This window comes from Carcharhinus amblyrhynchos, unplaced genomic scaffold (genome assembly GCF_965287045.1).
Source record: "Carcharhinus amblyrhynchos unplaced genomic scaffold, sCarAmb.v2.hapA scaffold_801, whole genome shotgun sequence".
NCBI lineage: Eukaryota > Metazoa > Chordata > Chondrichthyes > Carcharhiniformes > Carcharhinidae > Carcharhinus > Carcharhinus amblyrhynchos.
In genome coordinates, this window is record NW_027650541.1 from 14,217 (window position 1) to 38,972 (window position 24,756).

Here is a 24,756-nt window from a genome sequence, read left to right on the forward strand (position 1 = left end):
ACCAAGTGGCAATTTAGCATGGCCAATCCACCTAACCTGTACATCTTTGGATGCTAAGGGGCAATTTAGCATGCCCAATCCACCTAACCTGTACATCTTTGGACACCAAGGGGCAATTTAGCATGGCCAATCCACCTAACCTGTACATCTTTGGACACTAAGGGGCAATTTAGCACGGCCAATCAACCTAGCCTGCATAACTTTGGAGTGTGGGAGGAAACCAGAATACCTGGAGGAAACCTATGCAAGTTCCACACAGACAGTGACCAGAGGCTGGGAATTGAACGCAGGACCCTGGCGTTGTGAGGAAGCGGTGTTATCCATCGTGCCCCACGTCCTCGCGATCAACTGGAATTCAGCTCAGAAAAATAACTCTGGGATACCAAGCGCATCTCGTCTAGGGGCACTCCATGATGCCACCTTGGAAGTCTACCCATCCTTACCTGCTCTGAGCTAGGCAACCTGAAAAGAACTGAACGCTCTCTGCTTTCTGTCACTGGGCCAGTTTGGCACCAAGGCTGTTCCTGCTCCTGTTAATTCCCTCCCACGTCACCTCTCTCACCCTGTCCTACTCTGTTAATACAAAAGTTCACCGGAGTTGGCAATTGTGCTGCAATTTAACAACTTGAGTGATTACGTCAGAACACAGGACTCAAATCAAATCTTGACCCACTTTTCTGCAGGAGGGGCTTGGTGCCAATGGGCGTTATTTGACTGTCAAATTGCCCAGCTCTGTGAAATTCTCCCTCCCACTTCAGTCAGAGGAACAGTTCCTGCAGCAGACTCTGTCTCTCTCTGTCTCCTCCACGTTTGAACTGCTTCCCTGGTTCAGACGGGTCTGCCCACTGCCGAGAGGGCCAGGGTGGGGTTTTTTTTTTGTTTTTGGGAGGTGGTGGGGGGAGGGAGGGAGGGAGGGGAGGGGGGGGGGGGGGAAAAGAGTAGGGGAGGTGTGGCCTGAGCTGATGGTGTCACCGGTTTCCGCGGGGATGGCGGCGCTGGCCGGAGTCTTGCTGTGCCTGGCGGCTCAGGTCCTGCAGTCGGCGGAGATGGCGAGGTTGAGGTGGGAGCTGGAGGGGCTGCGGGAGGCGTGCGGCGCGAGGCGGACCACCGACGAGTCGCAGGACGTGAGTTTGGAACCGTTTACCTCCCCCCACCTCTTTCGCGGGCGCTTTCCTTCCCCCCACCAACCCCAGGGACAAACCAACACTCTGGGGGTTTGGGATGTATTGGGCTACGGTGAAAAGAGAGAAGTTGCGGGGTGGGAGGAGGGGTGCTCACACTGTCGCAATCTCAAATGGTTTTAATCGTCACCCGTTTGTTAGCTTCTTGCTCAATCTCAGTCAAAAGCTGTCAGGCGCAACTGAGAGAAATATGAGTTTGATGTGGGGTTAAATGCTTCGATCCACCGTTACAGGAATGGGTGGGGAGTCGAGGAGGAATTTGGTTTTTTTTAAACACTGGGAATAATTGCCTCTTACAATCAGCTGCCTGGGAGAGTGGCGGAAGTAAAGGTAATCACAGCTTTCCAAGGGAGACTTGGATAAATATTTGCAAATCAATAAGAAAAGCCAACACAGGTCGATACATAGAGCAGGAAGAGGGAGGGTGTGCACGGAGAGGAGACTGTTAGCCCTCTCTGGGCATTCCCAGAAGGATTTGATTTGATTTATTACTGTCACACCTATTGGGAGTAAGAAGTCTCACAACACCAGGTTAAAGTCAAACAGGTTTATTTCATAGTAAACGCCACGAACTTTTGGAACACTGTTCCTTTGTCAGGTGAGTGGAGAGTTCTGATCAGAGAAGGGCAGATAAAGACACACACACAGTTTACAGGATACTGACTAGAATTCGAGTCTTTACTGCTAATCAAGTCTTAAAAGTGCAGACAATGTGAGTGGAGATAGCATTAAGCACAGGTTAAAGAGATGTGTATAGTCCCCAGACAGGACAGTAAGTGAGATGTCACACTATCTGTAACCCCCATGATGTGCCTGAACTTGCTACATCTCACTAACTGTCCTGTCTGGAGACAGTACACATCTCTTTAACCTGTGCCTAATTCTACCTCCACTCACATTGTCTGCATCTTTAAGATTTGATTAGCTGACTAGCTGTAAAGATTTGCGTTCTAATCAGTATTCTGTAAACTGTGTGTGCCTTTATATGATCAGAACTCTGCTCACCTGACGAAGGGGCAGAGCCCCAAAAGCTAGTGGCGTTTACTACCAAATAAACCTGTTGGACTTTAACCTGGTGTTGTGAGACTTCTTACTGTGTTTACCCAAGTCCAACGCCGGCATCTCCACATCACATGTTTTGGGATACAGTGAAAAGTATTGTTTCTTGCGCGCTATACAGACAAAGCAAACCGTTCGTAGAGTATAAGGGAGAAGGATTTGATTTGATTTATTATTGTCACGTATTTTGGGATACAGTGAAAAGTATTGTTTCTGTGCACTATACAGTCAAAGAGAATGAAGGGAGAGGGTGCAGAATGTAGTGTTACAGTCATAGCTAGGGTGTAGAGAAAGATCAACTTAATACAAGGTGGGTCCTGACAGCAGCAGGGAAGAGGCTGTTCTTGAGTTGGTTGGTACGTGACCTTGGACTTTTGTGTCCTTTTCCCGACGGGAGAAGGTGGAAGAGAGAATGTCCGGGGTGTGCGGGATCCTTGATTATACTGGCTGCTTTTCCTGAGGCAGTAGACAGAGTCAATGGTTGGCAGGCTGGTCTGCGTGAGGGATTGGGCTACATTCACGACCCTTTGTAGTTCCTTGCGATCTTAAACAGAGCAGGATCCCTATCAAGCTGTGATACACAGAAAGAATGTGCCACCCACCCCCACCTCCACAAGACCTCTCACAACCCCCTGGCCCCGGAAGGTGGCAACGCTCTCAGGTGACGATCCTACAGCTCACCAGGACTTGCCCCAGATCCATCAGGATCAACGCTCCCCTTCCCCTGGGAGAGAATCCTGCCTGAGGCCAAGGGATGTTTGCGTGGTCTACTCACCCCCCCCACTCGCTACAAGTCCCATGGTGGGCGGGACAGGAGAATTCCGGACTGTCTGGTGACAACTGTTCCGCTTTCTGATTGGCCATTGGAAGTGGGAATGTGAGGGGTGATGGTTCAGGCAACCAATGGCAGGAGAGCATAGAGGCAGGACATCGAGCAGGCTCCGGGGCGAGGTACGTACATCCAGAGTTTTAGCCACCCCTACATATCCCGTTAATTATTTCATTTATTCACCCCTGGGACATTGGCGCCGCTGGCTAGGCCAGCATTTATTGCCTCTCCCTCGTTGCCCCTTGAGAAGGTGGCAGTGAGCCACCATCTTGAATCGCTGCAGTCCACGTGCTGTGGGTTACCCTGGTCAGGCTGAGGTGCCGGGCTTGCATTAACAATAAGAAGAGCTTGCATTTGTGTAGCACCTTGGAAAATCTCTCCGCAGGGAGAGGTCGAACAGAACTCCCAAGCCACTGCGGGGGAGAGGTGATCAAATACTCGGTCAAGGAGGCCAATTTAAGTTGGCTTTCCAAAACGCGATGGTGAGATTGAGATCCAAAAAACGTGGGCATCACGTCAGTGAGTTACTCACCTCCCGTCTCCCCCAAAGCCTGTCCTCCATCTACAAGGATACAAGTCAGGAGTGTGATGGAATACTCTTGCCTGGATGGGTGCAGCTCCAACAACACTCAAGAAGGTCAATGCCATCCGGGACAAAGCAGCCCCGCTTGATTGGCACCACATCCACAAACACTCTCTCTACCACTGACACAACTGTGTATACCATCTACAAGATGCACTGCAGCAACTCACCAAGGCTCCTTAGGTAGCACCTTCCAAACCTACCACCTCTACCATCTAGAAAAACAGGGGCAGCAGATACCTGGAAACACCCCCACCTGGAGGTTCCCCTCCGAGTTACTCACCATCCAGACTTGGAAATACATCGGCCACTCCTTCACAGTCGCTGGGTCAAAATCCTGCATCTCCGTCCCTAACAACCCTGTGGGTGTACCTACATGGTAAGAAGTCTCAAAACACCAGGTTAAAGTCCAACAGGTTTATGTGGTAGCAAACGCCACTAGCTTTCGGAGTGCTTTCATCAGGTGAGTGGGAATTCTGTTCACAAACAGGGCATATAAAGGCACAAACTCAATTTACAAAATAATGTTTGGAATGCGTGTCTTTACCGGTAATAAAGTCTTAAAGGTGCAGACAATGTGAGTGGAGAGAGCGTTAAAGAGATGTGTATTAGAACATAGAACAGTACAGCACAGTACAGGCCCTTCGGCCTTCGATGTTGTGCCGAGCTACGCCCGAACCCAAGATCAAGCTATCCCACTCCCTATCATTCTGGTGTGCTCCATGTGCCTATCCAATAACCGCTTGAAAGTTCCTAGTGTCCGACTCCACTATCACAGCACGCAGTGTATTCCACACCCCAACCACTCTCTGAGTAAAGAACTTACCTCAGACATCCCTCCTATTATCTCCCACCATGAACCTTATAGTTATGCCCCCTGGTAACAGCTACATCCACCCGAGGAAATAGTCTCTGAACATCCATTCTATCAATCCGTCTCATCATCTCATAAACCTCTATTAAGTCACCTCTCATCCTCCTCCACTCTAAAGAGAAAAGCCCCAGCTCCCTCAACCTTTTCTCATACCCTCCAAACCAGGCAGCATCCTGGTAAATCTCTTCTGCATTCTCTCGAACGCTTCCACATCCTTCTTATAGTGAGGTGACCAGAACTGCACACAATATTCCAAATGTGGTCTCACCAAGGTCCGGTATAGTTGCAGCAAAACCCCACGGCTCTTAAACTCAAACCCCCTGTTAATAAACTGTATTGTCTCCAGACAGGACAGTTAGTGAGATTTTGCAAGCCCAGGCAAGTCGTGGGGGGTTGACAGATAGTGTGACATGAACCCAAGATCCTGGTTGAGGCTGTCCTCATGTGTGCGGAACTTGGCTATCAGTTTACATCGGTGTACCTACACCACAGGGACTGCAGTGGGTTGAAAATGGTGTGACACCCACCACCTTCTCAAGGGGCACTTAGGGATGGGCAATGAATGTTGGGTATAGCCAGCGACACCCACCTTCCATGAAAGATGACTGTTGGGTAGAAGGGGCAGCACATGAGCAAGTGGAGAATGCCAACTTTATGTGAAGCATTCGAGGAGATTTGACCTCATGACCTCCAACCCCAGCCCCACAACAGGTCGCTTGCAGGACCCACCTCACCAGCCAATCACTCTTTGCGACCTGATTGGATGACTCTGGGCCTCCTCACCCCTATGTCTTGTTGTAATGGGGAAAGTGCTGATCTTCAGATAAAATTTGGAAAAAAGGGAAGGCCTAACTCCCTTTCAAAAGGGCTTCCCAGTCCTGACTTTTTGCCAGCTGGAGATTAATGAAGATTCTGGGGAAGGCGCTAGGGGTGGTTGGAGATCCCTTTATTCGTGAAAATTGAGGAAGCTTTCGCTTAGGGAATGTCCCAGACATCGGATGATTCATCTGGAACATTGTGTGGGGACATGTTGAGGAAAGAATTGAACTGACGGATCTTTGTTCTGTCACTTCCTGATGTAAATCCTGCGGCTTTTCCCAGCTGATTTAAATTTCACTTTTTTGTCCTGCCCTGTGAGAGGGGCTGGAACTAATCCAAGCTAAACTCTGAGCGATGGGAGTGCAGGAGGCACAAAGTATTTTTAACATGGGAAAGTCCAGTCATTAAAAGATTAATCTGTTCTGCCTTCTTTCAAACCAGAAACAATAAGGGGCACACTTGACCAGAAACTGAACTGGACCCAGCCATATAAATACTGTAGCTACCAGAGTAGGTCAGAGGCTGCGAATCCTGCGGAGACTGACTCTTCCTGACTCCCTGCAAAGCCTGCTCACCATCTGCAAGGACACAAGTCAGGAGTGTGATGGAATTCCCTCCACATGCCTGGATGGGTGCAGCTCCAACAACACTCGGAAATCTTCCAGGACAAAGCAGCCCCGCTTGATTGGCACGCCATCCACAAACACTCACTCCCTTCTCTGCCAACGCACAGTGGTAGCCGTGTGTACCATCTACAAGATGCACTGCAGCAACTCACCAAGGCTCCTTAGACAGCACCTTCCAAACCACTATCTAGAAAGACAAGGGCAGCAGAGACGTGGGAACACCACCGCCCCCCCGCCCCCCCACCCCAACCACCTGGAATTGTGCTTCCTGCATGCTATACAGACAACGCATACTTTTCATAGAGCACATAGGAGAGCATGTAGAGTGTAGTGTTACAGTCATAGCTAGGGTGTAGAGAAAGATAAACTTAATTTAAGGTGGGTCCGTTCAAAAGTCTGACAGCAGCAGGGAAGAAGCTGTTCTTGAGTCAGTTGGTATGTGACTGGAGACTTTTGTACCTTTTTCCTGATGGAAGAAGGTGGAATAGAGAATGTACGGGTTGCGTGGAGTGGTAAATTATACTGGCTGCTTTTCCCAAGGCAACTGGAGTGTAGACGGAGTCAATGGATGGGAGGTTGGTTTGCATGATGGACTGGACTTCATTCATAACCCTTTATAGTGGGTTTAAGTCCCACCCTTGAACTGGATGGCCATTGAAGATGTGTTTTAAAGTGGCCAACGAGTTTGATTATCAGTCTGTAATTCCTTCTGATACACCCGATAGCAGTGGGAGAAATTCCTGGTCAGTCTTAGTGAAGAAAGCAATGGAAGAAGATGGACGAACCCAGTAGAGGTCTATGGTTACCAATGTCCTTTTATGGCATGGGTCTGGAGAAGATGGTTCCATTTGTGGGGTGGGACTTAAACCCACTACAAAGGGTTATGAATGAAGCCCAATCCATCACACAATCCAGCCTCCCATGGCTGAATGACAAAGCTGGGACCAAAAGACAGGCATAAGTAAATCCAGTGGAGAGTTCAGAAGAAAGGTCTTTACCCAGAGAGTGGGGAGAATGTGGGACTCGCTCCCACGGGGAGTGGGGAAATGTGGGACTCGCTCCCACGGGGGGAGTGGGGAGAATCTGAGGCTCGCTCCCATGGAGAATGGGGAGAACGTGGGACTTGCTCCCTTGGAAAATGGGGAGAACGTGGGACTCGCTCCCACGGGATGGGGGAAATGTGGGACTCACTCCCACAGGGAGTGGGGGAGAATGTGAGACTCGCTCCCACGCGGTGGAGCGGGGAAAATATGGGACTTGCTCCCACAGGGGGAGTGGGGAGAATGTGGGACTTGCTCCCACGGAGGTGGGGGGTGGGGGGAGGAGAGAACGTGGGACTCACTCCCAGGGGGAGGCTGGTAGAGGTGAACGATGTAAATGCATTTAAGTGGGGGGGGGGGGGGGGGCGGAATGCTGAATAAACACACTAGGGGGAAAGGAATCGGAGGATAGGGTGAGGGTTGGGTTGACGGCGGGGGGGGGGGGGGGGGGGGGGGGGGGCGGGAGTGGGAGGATCACAATGAGCATGATGGAGCAGATGGGCCGAACGGTCTGTCCTGTACGTTCTATACGGCGAAGATAATGGGGAAGTGATATTGGACAGGGTCTGGGATTGGGGGGGGCGGGGTTGGTGAGGCTAACCTAGTGAATAAGAGTCAAGTAAGAATCCGAATGGGTCACGAGGAGTTCCAATTGGCTGCAGGATGGTGGACGCCATGGAGATTTCAAGCGGGCAATGAGGAGGATGGGGATTGGACGAACCCTCCTGCAGTATCGTGCCCAATGGCAGGACACATGCTCTGGAACTGAGTCAGTGTGAAGGAAGGACTGGGGCCAGAACAGGAGACGGGTGTCGATTGAAACACAGCACAGGCAACGGAGGCCAAAGCACTGCTGGAAAAGAAATCCATCATTTTACCGGAATATTATCCACAACCCACTTCCTGAAAGGATCATTTGCAACCCTTGAGGTGGAATCGGAGACGTGCTGTGTGGAATCCAGGGGATTAAACCACAGATCCGTGCTAAATAGAAACTTGTGCCAGGCTTCATTCACATGTGTAACCCTCGTGTGCCTCCAAGTATGATGAATTTCAAAGGCAAAGCTTTGAAGCTGCTAAACGAAGTGTAGGAAATGTATTTATTCAACTTGTTCATGCCTTATGATTCTCTGACCTTGCGAAAGGCTGGAATTTTCCATTGGAAAAAACGTTAACTTCAGGGAAATTCTGTAATCTTGGCACTGCTGCCTCACAGCGCCAAGGACCAGGGTTCGATTCCTAGTTTGGGTCACTGTCTATCTGGAGTTGATACATTCTCCCCGCCACTGTCTGTGTGGGTTTCCTCCGGTTTCCTCCCACAGTCCAAAGATGTGCAGGTTAGGTGGATTGGCCATGCAAAATTGCAGGGTTAGGGGTTGTAGGCGGTGCAGACTCGATGGGCCGAATGGCCTCCTTCTGCAGTGTAAGGATTCTAGAGATAGTTAGGGAGGAGGCGATTGGGGATGTAAGGGATTTGAAACCATGGATACAAAGTTAGAACGGTGTTCCTGGACTTAGTGCAAGGTCTCTTTTGTTTACTGCACAGCTGTCAGCATCTCTCACTATAACTACATTTCTGGGAATATATTGTCAGCATATTTATCCAATCACTCATTCATATCTTTCAGAGGGGAACCGTGAAGCCAGCAGAGAGAGAGAGAGAGAGGCCATCGATCCAAACACAGGCCAACCCTTCTCTCTTATTTCTTGGCAGGTCTCACAGCTGACCTTTGGAAGAATTTTGTGTTGTCTGTTTCTCCTTGGGGACCCGGGTCTCTGAGTCTCTGAGGGCGTGTGAGACAGCAGAGTCAGTGCAGCTATGCGGTAAACACTACCCCCACTCCACCCCCTCCCTCCCACTACCTCTAAACCAGCAATTAGCTGCCAAGAGATGAGGATTTCTCAATCGAAAATTCCCCTCAAACTTCCCAAACAGACTAACAACCGACCCCTAAGCCATCTGGACCTCTTATCAACACCAGAGGTTAAGTCGCAAATCACAGCCCTGAAAGAAAAATGATTTGCATCTCTATAGAGACCGGCTAGAGCGTCTGAGAGAGAGAGAGAGGGAGAGAGACTGGCTGGAGCGTCTGAGAGAGAGGGAGAGAGACTGGCTGGAGCGTCTGAGAGAGAGGGAGAGAGACTGGCTGGAGCGTCTGAGAGAGAGACACTGGCTGGAGTGTCTGAGACACAGAGAGACTGGCTGGCGTGTCTGAGACAGAGAGAGACTGGCTGGCGTGTCTGAGACAGAGAGAGACTGGCTGGCGTGTCTGAGAGAGAGAGAAAGGCTGGAGCGTCTGAGACAGAGAGAGACTGGCTGGCGTGTCTGAGAGAGAGAGAGACACTGGCTGGAGTGTCACCAATGAAGTATGGTTTGAAATGATGCGGTGGTAGTGTCGGAGACACAGCAGCCAATGTGTGCACAGCAGGATCCCACAGATGTGCTAATGACCAGATAATCTGTGTTTTTTAAATTATTTTATGGATTGAGTGGCAAATATTGATTTGATTTATTATTGTCACACGAACTGGGATATAGTGAAAAGTATTGTTTCTTGTGCACAAAGCATACCGTTCATAGAGTACATAGGGGAGAAGGAAAGGAGAGAGTGCAGAATGCAGTTCATGGTCATAGCTAGAGTGCAGAGAAAGATCAGCTTAATTTTGGCCCTGCCCTTCTGTGAAACTAGCTACCGTGGGATCTTTTACAACCACTTTGGGGGAGGGGGGGTGTACCTCGATTAAATGCCTCATCTATGAGGGAGCGCCACTGACAGTGCAGCTCTCCCTCGGTGCTGGTATTCTGACAGGATGACATTCTCCAGTCTCTGGACTGGGATTTGAACCAGTGATGTTCTGGCACTGAGGTGAGAACTACAGCGGATACTGGGAGTACTGACGGGTCAGTGAGGTGAGGTGCAGTTCAATCAGGACGCACAGACAGGAGGAGTTTTATTAAGTCTCTCACCTTGTGCTGTAATCTCCCTCCAGAATGGTGGCCCCAGTGACAGCCAACCCACCCTGTGTTTTTAGGTTTGATATTCTGACCTTGCCTCTTCCCGCAGGAATCGCCCGCGTTGGCGCGCACAAGGGCGCCTGTCTACCCTTCGCCTGCACCTCAGCTCCGCGACTGCCCACAACCTGCCCACACTCGCCACCGGGAACCGGAGCGGCAGGCACTCCGCGTGGAACGAGACTCCGAGGGCAAGCACAGGCACAGGCAGAGAACTGAGCGTAAGATTGTTTAGTCTGCTTTCCTTTTACTGTCTGTCAGCCGGGACTTTAGATCTTGACTGCTCTCAGCCGCTGTGTACCATCTCAGAGACTGTGTACCATCTCAGAACATCAGAATCTCCCACATCAGAAACTGTACCAACCTCAGAGACTGTGTAACAACCTCAGAGACTGTGTAACAACCTCAGAGACTGTGTACACATTTCTAGGTTTAAGTCCTGCTCCCCAGAGCTAAGAGCACACACTGGTGGCCTGCTGCATTGTCAGAGGTGACACCTCTCAGATGCCAAGTTAATGAAGAATCCCCGCCTTCCCTCTCACTTGGAGGCAAATGGCCACTATTCTGAGGAACAGCCATGGAATTCTCCCCGTCCTCCAGGGGTGAGAAGGGCAGTATTAACTCCTCAACCCAGAATTGCTAAAACCGAGTAACTGGCTATTTCCCCACTGTGGGATCTTGCTGTGCACCAACTAGCTGCCACCTTCCCCACATCACCACAGTGATGATACTTTGACGGGTCACGCGACTGGGTCGAGTGGGGTCTTCAGGCTGTGTACGACGGCGAGAGAAATGTCCGTCCTTGTCTGACATGTCGACAGATCTCTCCAGCAAAGTGTTACAAAGGTTCCCGCAGCTCAGACAGGACGTCTGGTATTGGAAACTGTCTCTCAAACTAATTTGGCCCAGATGGGCCCACTCTTGGGTCAAGGCAGAGACACGAGCCCACAATCTGTCTTCATCTCGCAGCCCATCTCCCAGTCTGAATGGCCATTTCCTTTTCAGTAACTCACCATATTCTGGCATCCCACCAAAGAACAAAGAACAGAGCAGCACTGGAACAGCGCACCCCACCTCCCCCAAGCTTGCGCCAGTCATGACGTCTGCCTAAACTAAAACCATACGCACTTACAGCGTTCATACCCTTCCATTCCTGTCCTATTCATGTATTCGCCTAGTTACCCCTTAAATGCCGCTATCGTCCCTGCTCCCACCACCTCCCCGGGCAGCACGTTCCAGACACCTACCACCCTCGCACATCTCATAAGAACATAAGAAATAGGAGCAGGAGTAGGCCATCTAGCCCTTCGAGCCTGCCCCGCCATTCAATAAGATCATGGCTGACCTGTCGTGGCTCAGTTCCACTTTCCCGCCCTCTCCCCATAACCCTTAATCCCCTCTCTTATCAAGAACTCATCAACCCGCTTCTTAAAAATATTTAGCGAGGCAGCCTCCACCACTTCAACGGGCAGAGAATTCCAGAGATTCACCACCCTTTGAGTGAAGAAGTTCCTCCTCAACTCCGTTCTAAACCGCCTCCCCTTTATCTTGAGGCTGTGCCCCCTAGTCCTACTGTCTTTTTTGAGCGGGAAGAGTCTCTCCACCTCTATCCTATCCATCCCATTCATCATCTTATACGTCTCAATGAGATCTCCCCTCATTCTTCTAAACTCTAACGAGTACAAGCCTAGTTTATTCAGCCTCTCCTCATAGCTCAATCCCCTCAACTCCGGTATCAGCCTAGTAAACCTCCTCTGCACTCCCTCCAGGGCCAAAATATCCTTGCGTAAGTGCGGCGCCCAAAACTGCACACAGTACTCCAGCTGCAGCCTCACCAATGCCCTATACAGCTGCAGCAAGACCTCCCTACTTTTATAAACTTTTCCCCACACATCGTCAACCTTTGTCCCCCAGTACTTGACTTTTCTACCCTAGGAAAGAGCATCTGACTATCCACTCTGTCCATGCCCCTCATAATCTTGTAGACCTTTATCAGGTCACCCCTCAACCTCTGTCGCTGCAGTGCGAACAAACCGAGTTTATCTAATCTTTCGTAATACCCTCCAGACCAGGCAACATCCTGGTAAATCTTTTCTGTACCCACTCCAAAGCCTCCACATCCTTCTGATGGTGTGGCGATGGAATTGAACACTATAATCCAAATGAGGTCTAACTAAGGCTCTGTACAGCTATAGCATGACCTGCCAATTTTTACACACAATTTCCACGACCTCTTCAAATCTGTGTTAACAGCGACAACAACAACTTTCATTAGTAAGGTGCCAGATAACAACACCCTGCCCCCACCCCACGACATTTCACAGTCGCACTGAGCCACGGGACGAGATATTAAGATAGGACTACCAGAAGGATGTGGAGGCTTTGGAGAGGGTACAGAAAAGATTTACCAGGATGTTGCCTGGTATGGAGGGCATTAGCTATGAGGAGAGGTTGGAGAAACTGGGTTTGTTCTCACTGGAGGAACGGAGGTTGAGGGGAGACCTGATAGAAGTCTACAAGATTATGAGGGGCATGGACAGAGTGGATAGTCAGAAGCTTTTTCCCAGGGTGTAACAGTCAGTTACTAGGGGGGCACAGGTTTTAAGGTGCGAGGGGCAAGGTTTAAAGGAGGTGTACAAGGCAAGTTTTTTTTTTTACACAGAGATTGGTGGTGCTTGGAACTTGCTGCCAGAGGAGGGAGTGGAAGAGGATATGATACTGACCTTTAAGGGGCACCTTGACAAAACTTGAATAGAATGGGAATGGAGGGATATGGTCCCCAGAAGGGCAGCGGGTTTTAGTTCAGACAGGCAGCATGGTCAGTGTACGCTTGGAGGGCCGGAGGGCCTGTGCCTGTGCTGAAATTTTCTTTGGTCTTTGGATAATCAACTGGGGAGAGACGGGGGTGCAATCGAATTTAGAATCCGCTACCTCAAGGTGCGGTGGATGCTGGGACAGTGAGTACATTTAAGGAGGAGTTAGATAAATTTTTAATTGGGAATGGGTTGAAGGGTTACGGTGAGAAGGCAGGAAAATGGGGATGAGGAGCATATCAGCCATGATCGAATGGCAGAGTGAACTCAATGGGCCGAATGGCCTATTCTGCTCCTATATTTTATCAAGTTATGAATTTATACTCCCGTCAAAGGGGGTTTGAGGAGGTTACTGCTATTGCTGAACATGTTGTTGAAATTTTTTCGGTCTCTCATTCATCAGGACAAACGCAAGAATGCTGAATTTTCCACTCTCACAACAATTCACACCACAAGGGAAAAGGGAGTGTCTTGCTCCCTGTCCCCTTCTCCGGGGCAACGCCTCAACCAGAGTCACTGCGCTGACCCATCAGCAGTGGAAGAAATTGTGGTGATTACTTGAGATTTGGTCTGATGAGGGTGAGATGGAAAGCTTCGACAGGATGTGCCTTTTTTTGGCAAAGTTCAAGTTAGGCAAAGGGAAGCCATGAAGGGGATTTGAACACAAGTCTTGTTGTGTGGTTAGTTGGCTAATATCTAAACACAATGCCATACGAGGTGTATGGGTGGTGGGGGGGTGTGGGGAGGAGCATGTGTTGTAATCACCGTAACTGATCCTTGATCTTTTCCTCTACAGGAAAAAATTCATTAATCCACCTGGTCCCGTCCTCCTACCAATCAGAGGGTGAGTGATGGCTATGATACGTGAGCTGCTGGACCCATCAACAGAAAAGCATCAGTCACAAGAAATAGAATCCCAGAGTCTAATATCCTCCATAGTGGCACAGTGGTTAGCACTGCTGCCTCACAGCGCTAAGGACCCGGGTTCGATTCACGGCTTGGGTCACTGTCTGGGTGGAGTTTGCACACTCTCCCCGTGTCTGCATGGGTTTCCTCTGGGTGCTCCAGTTTCCTCCCACACTCCAAAGAATTTGATTTATTATTGTCACATGTATTAGTAGACATTGAAAAGTATTGTTTCTCACACGCTATACAGTCAAAGCATACCGTTCATAGAGTACATAGGGAAGAAGGATTTGATTTGATTTATTATTGTTACATGTATCGGGATACAGTGAAAAGTATTGTTTCTTGCGTGCTATGCAGACAAAGCATACCGTTCAGAGAAGGAAAGGAGAGAGTGCAGAATGTGTTACAGTCATAGCTAGGGTGTAAATAAAGATCAACTTAGTGCGAAGTAGGTCCATTCAAAAGTCTGATGGTAGCAGGAAAGAAGCTGTTCTTGAGTGAGTTGGTACATGACCTCAGACTTTTGTATCTTCTTCCTGTCGGAAGAAGGTGGAAGTGAGAATGTCCAGGATACGTGGGGTTCTTGATTATGCTGGGAAATAAGGGAAAGAAAAAGAGGGGAAGGGAAGGGGACAGGGGAGGAGGTAGAGAGGAAGAGGAGGGAGGTGGGGAAGGAGGGTTATCGAAGGTGGGTGGGGAAGGGAGAGGAGAACAGGAGGGAGAGGCGAGACGAGGGGGAGAGGTAGGAGGAGGGTGCAGAGAGATTCGGAAGATGGAGTGGAAACTGGAGCACCCGGAGGAAACCCACGCAGACACAGGGAGAACATGCAGACTCCATGCAGAGTGACCCAAGCCGGGAATCGGAAGATGGGAGGAAACTGGAGCACCCAGAGGAAACCCACGCAGACATGGGGAGAACGTGCAGACTCCATGCAGACAGTGACCTAAGCCGGGAATTGAACCCGGCACATACTCTCCGTGTCTGTGTGGGTTTCCTCTGGGTGCTCCGGTTTCCTCCCACACTCCAAAGAATTTGATTTGGGAGAGGTGGGAATTGAGGGAGGGGGTGCAGTGCTGGGAGAATGACAGTTGGGGAGGGAGTGGAGGGCAGTAGCTGGGAGGGGAGGACGAAGAAAGGGAGGGTTTGAGGGGTATTTGGGGAGGGAGTGGAGGGAGAGAATTGGGAACCAGCCAATCGACCATATAGTGAGAAAGGTCATTCATGAGAATGTCTTGATGGGGGAGAACAGTTGAGAAGGGAGGGGCAGACAGGTTGAGAGTGAACCAACTTCAGTGGCTTGAGGTCAGATAATTTGTCAACATTGATTAAGAGATCAATTGGGTTAAGTGTATCCATACCAGCTCACCAATTCACCCTATGCCACTAACCCCACACATTTACAAGGGAGTATCCAGAACGAGGGAGAGAAAGTTTCAAATGCAAGATGGGATCTTGAGGAGTGATGTCAAAAAGCTCTTCCTCACACAAAGGGAGTGGAAATCTGGAACTTTCTCTCCTTCTCACACAAAAAAAATCATCTGGGGATTAGTTAGAGATTTCTAAATTGAGATTCTTATCAGAGGGGATTATAGAGTACAGAACCATGACCAGAACAGATTAGCCGATTATGTTGTCTGAATATATATCATCTAAAAATCTTTTCAAAGCAAAAGTCCACATGAGGAAAATCTTCTTCAAACAGCAAGTGCCACAGTGGTTAGAACTGCTGCCTCACAGCACCAGGGACCCGGGTTCAATTCCCAGCTTGGGTCACTGTCTGTGTGGAGTCTGCACATTCTCCCCGTGTCTGCGTGGGTTTCCTCTGGGTACTCCAGTTTCCTCCGACCGTCCAAAGATGTGGAGGTTAGGTGCATTAGCCGTGCTAAATTGACCCTTAGTGTCCAAAGATATGCAGTTAGGTAGATTGGCTGTACTAAATTGCACCTAGTGTCAAGGGGACAAGCAGGGTAAGTGTGGTGTTAGTGACATAAGGAAAATTAGCGAGTCAGTTTGGGTACAATGGGCCAAATGGCTTTTTTCTGCATCACACCCATTCTGATACTGTTAAGATCAAATTGAATGGCAGAACCCATTCAAGGGGCTGAATGGCCTCCTCTGCTGTTCCTGCATTCCACGATGCTAGGGGACTTGGATTTAGGGGTTGTAGACCAGGATGGGAAGGAGTCTGGGCTGAAGAGTCTCAAGCTGATTTTCGGTGGGGGGAAGGAGAGCATCCCAGCTGAAGGAAACACCATCAGGCATGGCATTAGTAACCCATGATGTCCCAGGAGCAGCACAGTGGCACAGTGGTTAACACTATTGCCTCACTGCGCCAGAGGCACAGGATTGATTTCCAGCTTGGGTCACTGTCTGTTTGGAGTTTGCATGTTCTCCCCATGTCTGCATGGGTTTCCTCCGGGTGCTCCGGTTTCCTCCCAGTCCAAAGATGTGCAGGTTAGGATGCATTAGCCGTGCTAAATTGCCCCTTAGTATCCAAAGATGTGCAGGTTAGGTGGATCGGCCATGCTAAATTGCCGCTTAGTGTCCAAAGATGTGCAGGTTAGGTGGATTGGCCATGCTAAATTGCCGCTTAGTATCCAAAGATGTGCAGGTTAGGTGGATTGGCCATGCTAAATTGCCCCTTAGTGTCCCAGGATGCATAGGTTAGAGGGATGAGCGGAGTAAATATGTGGGGTTATGGGGATAGGCCTGGGTGAGATTGTGGTCAATGCAGACCTGACAGGCCGAATGGCCTCCTTCTGCACTGTAGGGTTTCTGTGATTCTATGAAGTGGAGATAAAAAGATTAGGCTAGGCTGTGATGCCACCCATAGTTCAATTGCCTTGCACTATTGACTATCCTGGCAGCTCAGTGAAGAGTAGCTAAAACATGCCAAGTGACTGAAGGGGGAAATGGAGATACAGAGGCGGACTGGAGATAGGTTGGTAATATTGAATGGTAACGTACTCTCTCTCTCTGCCCTCCCCTTCCTCTTATGTGTTTCTTGCAGATGACAACACCATTATTCACTGGCAGAAGATCTTACACACTGGGCAATCTTTTGAACAGAACAACAGTACAATCGCCATTAAAAAGAATGGCTACTATCTCATATATACCCAGGTACAGAGGAGGTTATATCCCCCACACCGCCTACGTAGTGACACAAGCAGGTGCTTTGGTTGGAGATATATGTAGCAACCTTCTCCAGATTAAGCTGAACTCGCAAGAGAATGAGAGAAGGAAAGAAGTACCCAGAGATGGATAGAAAGAAAGAAAGAATGAACGCATAAGTGGATTAATTAGTAAATGAATGAATATGTTATAAATGTGCAAATGAAATAACAAATGCATGAATTCTTCTATATTCATTGGACTTTAGCAAAATGAAGAGGTGACCTTATTGAGACATATAGGCCATAAGATATAGGAGCAGAATTAGGCCATTTGGCCCATTGAGTCTGCTCCGCCATTCAATCATGGCTGATACTTTTCTCATCTCCATTCTCCTGCCTTTTCCCCATAACCTCTGATCCCCTTATTGATCAAGAACCTATCTATCTCTGTCTTAAAGACAATCAATGACCTGGTCTCCACAGCTTTCTGTGGCAAAGAGTTCCACAGATTCACCACTCTCTGCTGAAGAAATTCCTCCTCATCTCTGTTTTAAAGGATCATCCCTTTAGCCCGAGGTTGTGCCCTCTGGTTCTCGTTTTTCCTACTAGTGGAAACATCTTCTCCACGTCCACTCTATCCAGACCTCGCAATATCAGGTAAGTTTCAATAAGGTCCCCCCTTCAACCTTCTAAATAATATGTAGGTACAGCAGATAATAAAGAAAGCAAATGGAATGATGCCATTTATAGCTAAAGGAATAGAATATAAAGGGAAGTATTGTTGCAATGATATGAGGCATTGGTGAGGCTGCACCTAGAGTATTGTGCACAGTTTGGGTCCCCTTATTTGAGGAAAGATGTAGTGGCATTGGAGGCAGTTCAGAGGAGGTTCATGGATTGACTCCAGAGATGAGGGGTTTGTCATGTGAAGAGAGATTGAACAGTTTAGGCCTATACTCTCTGGAATTTAGAAGAATGAGGGGGAATCAAATTGAGGTATACAAGATGATAAAAGGTCTGGATAAAGTGGATGCAGAGCGGATGCTTCCTCTGGTGGGGCATTCTAGGATGAGAGGTCATAGTCTGAGGATAAGGGGCAGCAAATTTAAAACAGAGTTGAGGAGAAACTACTTCTCCCAAAGGTTTGTGAATCTGTGGAATTCGCTACCCCCAAGTGCAGTGGGTGCTAAGACAGTGAGTAAATTTAAAAGAGGAGCTGGACAGATTTTTAATTGGACATGGGGGTTGAAAGTTACAGGGAGAAGGCAGGAAAATGGGGATGAGGAGCATATTAGCCATGATGGAATGGTGGAGCAGACTCGATGGGCTGAATGGCCTAATTCTGCTCCTATATCTGATGAATTTACATTGGATTTTCAGGAGTACTGACAGGTTAGATGCTGGGACGTTGATTCTCCCTTGTGTGAGAGTCAAGGATCAGAGGGCATAAGAACATAAGAAGTAGAAGCAGGAGTAGGCCATGTAGCCCTTCGAGCCTGCCCCGCCATTCAATAAGATCATGGCTGATCTAAAGTGGCTCAGTTCCACTTTCCCGCTTTCTCCCCATAACCCTTAATTCCCTTGTCTATCAAAAACCTATCTACCCGTGACTTAAATATATTTAGCGAGGTAGCCTCCACCACTTCAACGGGCAGAGAATTCCAGAGATTCACCACCCTTTGAGATGAAGTTCCTCCTCAACTCCGTTCTAAACTGCCCCCCCCCCCCTTATCTTGAGGCTGTGCCCTCTAGTCCTGCTATCCTTTCTGAGCGGGAAGAATCTCTCTACCTCTACTCTATCCATTCCCTTCATTATCTTATACATCTCTATAAGATCCCCCCTCATCCTTCTATACTCCAATGAGTACAGACCCAGTCTATTTAGTCTCTCTTCATAGTCCAACCCCCTCATCTCCGGTATCAGCCTAGTGAACCTCCTCTGCACTCCCTCCAAGGCCAAAACTGCACACAGTACTCCAGCTGCGGCCTCACCAGTGCCCTGTACAGTTGCAGCAAGACCTCCCTGCTTTTATACTCTGTCCCCCTCGCTATAAAGGCCAGCATCCCATTCGCCTTCTTGATCACCTGCTGCACCTGCAGACTGGGTTTTTGCGACTCATGCACAAGGACCCCCAGGTCCCTCTGCACTGTAGCATGCTGCAGCTTTTCGCCCTTTAAATAGTAATCCCTCCTACTATTATTCCTGCCAAAGTGGATAACCTCACACATAATCACAGCGTAAGGGGTTCGCCCATTGAAGATGGAGGAATTTCTTTTCTCAGAGGGGAGTTAATCTGAGGAATTCTTTACTGCTGTAGAGGCTGGGTCGTTTAGTGTGTTCAAAGCTGAGATAGATTTTTAATCTGTAAGGGAATCGAGAGTTACCAGGATAAGGTGGGAAGGTGGAGTTGAGGTTTATCACATCAGATCAGTTATAATCTCATTGAATGGCACAGCAGACTCGATGGGCTGAATCATAGAATCCCTATGGAAGGAGGCCATTCGGACCATCGAGTCTACACCGACCACAATCCCACCCAGGCCCAATGTTACGTAACCCTACAAATTTACCCTGCTAATCTCCCTGACACTAAGCAAGGCCAATCCACTTAACCTGCACATTTTTGGACTGTGGGAGGAAACCCACGCAGACACAGGGAGAACATGCAGATTCTGCACAAACAGTGACCCAAACCGGGAATCGAACCCGGATCCTTGGTGCTGTGAGGCAGCAGTGCTAACCACTGTGCTGCCGCGCCTCCATGGTCAATCAATCCCTCTTAGTATTTTATATACCACAATCAGATCTCCTTTCATCGTCCTCAACTGCAGGAAGTATAAACCCAAACACAGGGAGAATGTGCAGGCTCCACACAGGCACTGACCTGAGGTGGGAATTGAACCCAGGTCCCTGGCGCTGTGAGGCAGCAGTGCTAACTACTGTGCCACCCTGCCATCCCTAACGGTCTACTCCTGCTCCTACGTCTTATGAATATATGAATGAATGAATGAAGTGCCTCTTTGGCTGTTGAGGGAGGTTACAGAGCAGTTCATGTTTGGAGAATGATTTTAATCTTCTGCAAAGAATGGAAGGGGCACAATACCAACCCCCTGTTCTGTTTGCCATCCCCATGGGCAAGTTGGGTAAGCAGATAGGGCCTCAGTTACATTTCATCTGAAGAGGAGGGGGAGTGAAGGGTCGTTCAGTTCAAAGATCTTTCATCTTCTGCTACAGCGTGCCCAGAACCAAGACGTTCGCCCTTCTGAGCCCTGACGCTGGATCTCAGGTGGAACAATCCCCAGGGAAGCCTAGGTATAGGCCCAGCATGTGCCTCCAATTCTGGGCACCACGTTTTGGAAGAATGTCATGGCCCTGGAGAGAGTGCAGCAGAGATTTGCCAGATGGCACAAGGGATGAAGGATTTCAGTCGATGGGGAGAGAGGCTGGGAGAAACTGGGATTGTTCTCCTTGGAAAAGAACAGATTAAGGGAGAGATTGAATCGAGACATTCAAAAATCACAAGTGGGTTTGGATGGAGAAAATAGGAGAACGTTTTTCCCAACGGCAGGGGGGTGGATAACCAGAGGGGACACAGATTATAAGGACATAAGAACTAGGAGCAGGAGTCGGCCATCTGGCCCCTCGAGCCTGCTCCGCCATTCAATAAGATCATGGCTGATCTTTTCATGGACTCAGCTCCACTTACCCACCCACTCACCATAATCCTTAATTCCTTTACTGTTCAAAAATCTATCTATCCTTGCCTTAAAAACATTCAATGAGGTAACCTCACTGGACAGGGAATTCCACAGATTCACAACCCTTTTGGGTGAAGAAGTTCCTCCTCAACTCAGTCCTAAATCTGCTCCCCCTTATTTTGAGGCCATGTCCCATAGTGCTAGTTTCATCCGCCAGTGGAAACAATCGCCCTGTTTCTATCGTATCTATTCCCTTCATAATCTTATTTCTATAAGATCTCCCCTCATTCTTCTGAATTCCAATGGGTATAGCCCCAGTCTACTGAGTCTCTCCTCATAAGCCAATCCTCTCAACTCCAGAATCAAACTAGTGAATCTCCTCTGCGTTCCTTCCAGTGCCGGTATATCCTTCCTCAAGCCGGAAGACCAAAACTGTACACAGTACTCCAGGTGTGGCCTCACCAGCATCTTATATAAACTGCAACATAACTTCCCTGTTTTTGAACTCCATCCCTCTAGCAATGAAGGACAAAATTCCATTTGAAGAGAATCGGGCAAAGATTAGAGCGGGGAGGAGAGGAGAATTTTACTTTCTTAAAAGCAGCGAGTTGTTGTGATCTGGAAGGCATTGCCTGAAAGGGTGGCAGAAGCAGATTTAATAATTTCAAAAGTTGGGTTGAGGTTGAAAGGGAGAAATGTTGCGACAAGTCAGAGGTACTGGAGCAGAAGTTGGTGATATTGCGAGTCCCTCTTTTGAGAAGGAGGTACGGCACTGTAATTAGAGACTCCGATGGGTTTGGGAGGAGCTTTGTACATCTGAGGCTAACTTAACCCTTCTGATACCTTTCCCTCTTTACTCAGGTCCTGTATCAGGACAGGACATTTGTCATGGGTCACGTGGTGAAGAGAAGGGAACAGAGGAAGCAAAAGGAGGGGGAGACACTACTCAGATGCACACAGAATATGCCGGCCAATCAACCTTTCAATACCTGCTACAGTGCGGGTAAGTACAAGCCCGATCCTCTGCCTCAGGCTCGCGTAGGGATGGTCCCGTTCACACCCCCCCCCGGGGTCCTCTTAACCTTGGAGGTGACAGCCATCTCTGTCCGTCTCGTCCCACCTACTGCGGTTCCTGGGGATTGTCTAAATCTGTGCGATGCTAAAATGTGCACCCTAATACGGAACTCCAGGCTAACATGGGGCGGGATTGGATTCCCTGCCCAGTCACGGGCATCGTGGGCGGTGATTGCATTGGAGGGGGTATGGAGGAGATCCACCAGGATGCTGCCTGGGCTGGAGCGAGGCTGGTTAGACTGGGGTTGTTTTCTTTGGAACAAAGAAGGCTGAGGGGGAGAATGTGATTAAGTTGTTCAAGATTACGAGGGGCACAGATAGGGTAGATAAGAAAAAATGTTTCCCTTTAGCAGAGGGGTCAATAACCAGGGGTGTAGGTTTAAGGGAAGGGGCAGGAGATTTAGAGGGGATTTGATGAGAAACTTTTTCACCCAGAAGGTGGTGGGAATTTGTCTGAAAGCATAGTTTTACACAGTTTACATAGAATCATTGAATACAATGCACCAGGCAGCCGTTAGGTGCATTGAGTCTGCACCCACAACAATCCCACCCATGCCCTATCCCCGTAACCCCACATATTTAGGGTCGAACCATGGAAAGGTTCATTGACCTCGGGCAGGATTTTACAGTTTTGGGATGAACGAGGCTGTAAAATCCTGACCTATCCCAATTTACCATGGCTAATCTACACAACCTGCACATCTTTGGACACTAAAGAGCAATTTAGCATGGCTAATCTACACAACCTGCACATCTTTGGACACTAAGGGGCAATTTAGCGTGGCCAATATATAAAGGGACAATGTAGCACAGCTAATCTACCTAACCTGAATATCTTTGGACACTAAGGGGCAATTTAGCATGGCCAATATACCTAATCTGTACATCTTTGGACTGTGGGAGTAAACTGGAGCACATGGAGGAAACCCACACAGACATGTGGAGAATGTGCAGACTCCACACAGACAGCAACCCAAACCGGTAATCAAACCCGGGTCCCTGGAGCTGTGAGGCAGCGATATTAACCACTGTGTCACCAAACAGTTTTGTACAGATCTACATGGAACGTACAGAGAAAGGCCATTCAGCCCACCTACACATGAGCCTCGTCAGAATGTTTTTATCAGCGTGACCCTCTGTTCCCTTTTCCCTTGTAGCTGCACTGAAATGCATTGACACCATCATACAGCAAAGATAATTAATACATTCTTTCTGTCTGAAGGTATCTACAGGCTACAGAAAGGAGACATCATAGAGTTGGTAATTCCCCGGAACTCTGCTAACATTGTCATGGAGAAGGACTCGACTTACATGGGGCTGATGAAGGTGTGACAGATCTGGCGAAGCTTTCCCTAGCACCTTTGCTCTGCAACAGCCATCGTGTGCAGCTTGGACCCATCTCGTGTCGTCCCGTTCCAAACTCCAACGGCTCCTCTTGAGGCCCTGTTTCAGGATCTTTCCGTCTCTGCCCTCAAAATCCTGGTGATTCTTTCCCAAGCTGCTTTGGCGTTCTATCTTCCGGCCTCCTCGAAGAACCCAAAACTCCTGGTTCCGTAGTCCTTGTGTCGAGTGCGATTCTGTCGGCCGCGCCCCCGTTCTTTCAGTCGCAAAGTTCAAGTTCAAATTCCACTCCTGAGAGCGAACACAAAAAGTCAAGGCTGCCATGCTCCCCCCTCCCCCCGGTGGTGGGACAGTCAAGCTATTGGCAAATCCAGAAGATCTTGCCAGCTTCCAGTGGCCATAGGAAAATCTGACCCTCCCTCCCTTCCCCCATGGCATGGGAGGGGTCGGGGATGGGAGGGGCTGGGTGCTGGAAAATTCCTGCTTTGCTAGATGTCAAGTATCCCATGGTACCGCTTTGAAGAAGGAATTATCCCCGACAATCTGGGCAGTTTTTATTCCATCATCAACATCGCAAAAATAAAACCTAGATTATCGGGTCAGAGTTATATTGTTTGTGGGAGCTTGCCGTCCACAATTTCATAGAATCCTACAGTGCAGGAGGTTGTCATTTGGACCATTGAGCCTGCACTGACAACAATCCCAACCACACCCTATCCCTGTAACCTTATGTATTTACCCTAGCTAATCCCCCAACACCAATGGACAATTTTGCACAGTCAATCCACCTAACCCACACATCTTTGGACTGTGGGAGGAAACTGGAGCACCCGGAGGAAAGCCACACAGACACAGAGGGAACGTGCAGACTTCCACACAGATGGTGACCCATGGCTGGTAATTGAACCCGGGTCCATGGCGCTGTGAGACAGCAGTGCTAACCCACTGTGCCACCTGTTTCCTACGTTACAACCATGGCTCAGCTTCAGAAGTACTGCATTGGTTTGAAAGTACCTGGAGGTGTCTGCCGGTCGTGAAAACCTCTGTTAAAAAGCCTTTTTGTTTCTTTCCCAACATTGCTTTTTGCTCGACATCCAACTCTCGCTCCCAATACACATCACGGAGATGCTCTTTGCTAAAGACTCCTAATGGATTTCTCCAAAGAATTGGTTATAAACAAAAAACTAGAAGCAGCAATAGGCCGTTCAGCCGTTCCAGCCTGCCCTACCATTAATTTTGATCACAGCTAAAAATTAAATTCCATTCATGATCACTCCTTCCTTCCATATCCCTTGATCCCTTTATTAGCCCCAAGAGCTATATCTAACTTCTTCTTGAAATCACAATGTTTTGGCCTCAACTACTTTCTGTGGTTCCACACGTTCACCACCCTCTGAGTAAAGAAATTTCTCTTCACCTCAGTCCTAAAAGGTTTATCCCTTATCCTCAAACTGTGACCCCCTAGTTCTGGACTCCCCCAACATTGGGATCATATTTTCTGAATCTACCTTGTCTAGCCACGTTAGAATTTTATAAGTTTCTATCAGTTCCCCCCTCACTCTGCTAAACTCCAGTGAATACAATCCTAACCAACTTATTGTCTCCTCGTATGACAGACCTGCCATCCCAGGAATCAGCCTGGTAAATCTTCACTGTACTCCCTCTATAGCAAGGATATCTTTCCTCAGATAAGGACACCAAAAGTGCACACAAATACTCCAGGTGTAGCCTCACCAACGCCCTGTACAGTTGCAGCAAAACATCCCTATTCCTATACTC

The 24,756-nt window shown here is 48.7% G+C and overlaps 1 protein-coding gene across 2 annotated transcripts; it reads left to right on the forward strand.

Annotated features, from left to right (window-relative positions):
- The first annotated feature begins 950 nt into the window (after positions 1-950).
- tnfsf13 (TNF superfamily member 13) lies at positions 951-24,094 on the forward strand. Of its 2 annotated transcripts, none has more exons than XM_080184573.1 (6): positions 951-1,124; positions 10,077-10,245; positions 13,634-13,681; positions 16,758-16,870; positions 21,424-21,565; positions 22,859-24,094. In XM_080184573.1, the coding sequence occupies exons 1-6, from the start codon at positions 963-965 to the stop codon at positions 22,966-22,968; spliced, it is 744 nt and encodes a 247-aa protein (XP_080040699.1). In that variant the 5' UTR covers positions 951-962; the 3' UTR covers positions 22,969-24,094. The 2 variants fall into 2 exon arrangements, with proteins under 2 accessions (XP_080040699.1, XP_080040700.1); XM_080184574.1 differs by lacking the exon at positions 951-1,124 and adding an exon at positions 8,856-8,995.
- The last annotated feature ends 662 nt before the right edge of the window (positions 24,095-24,756 follow it).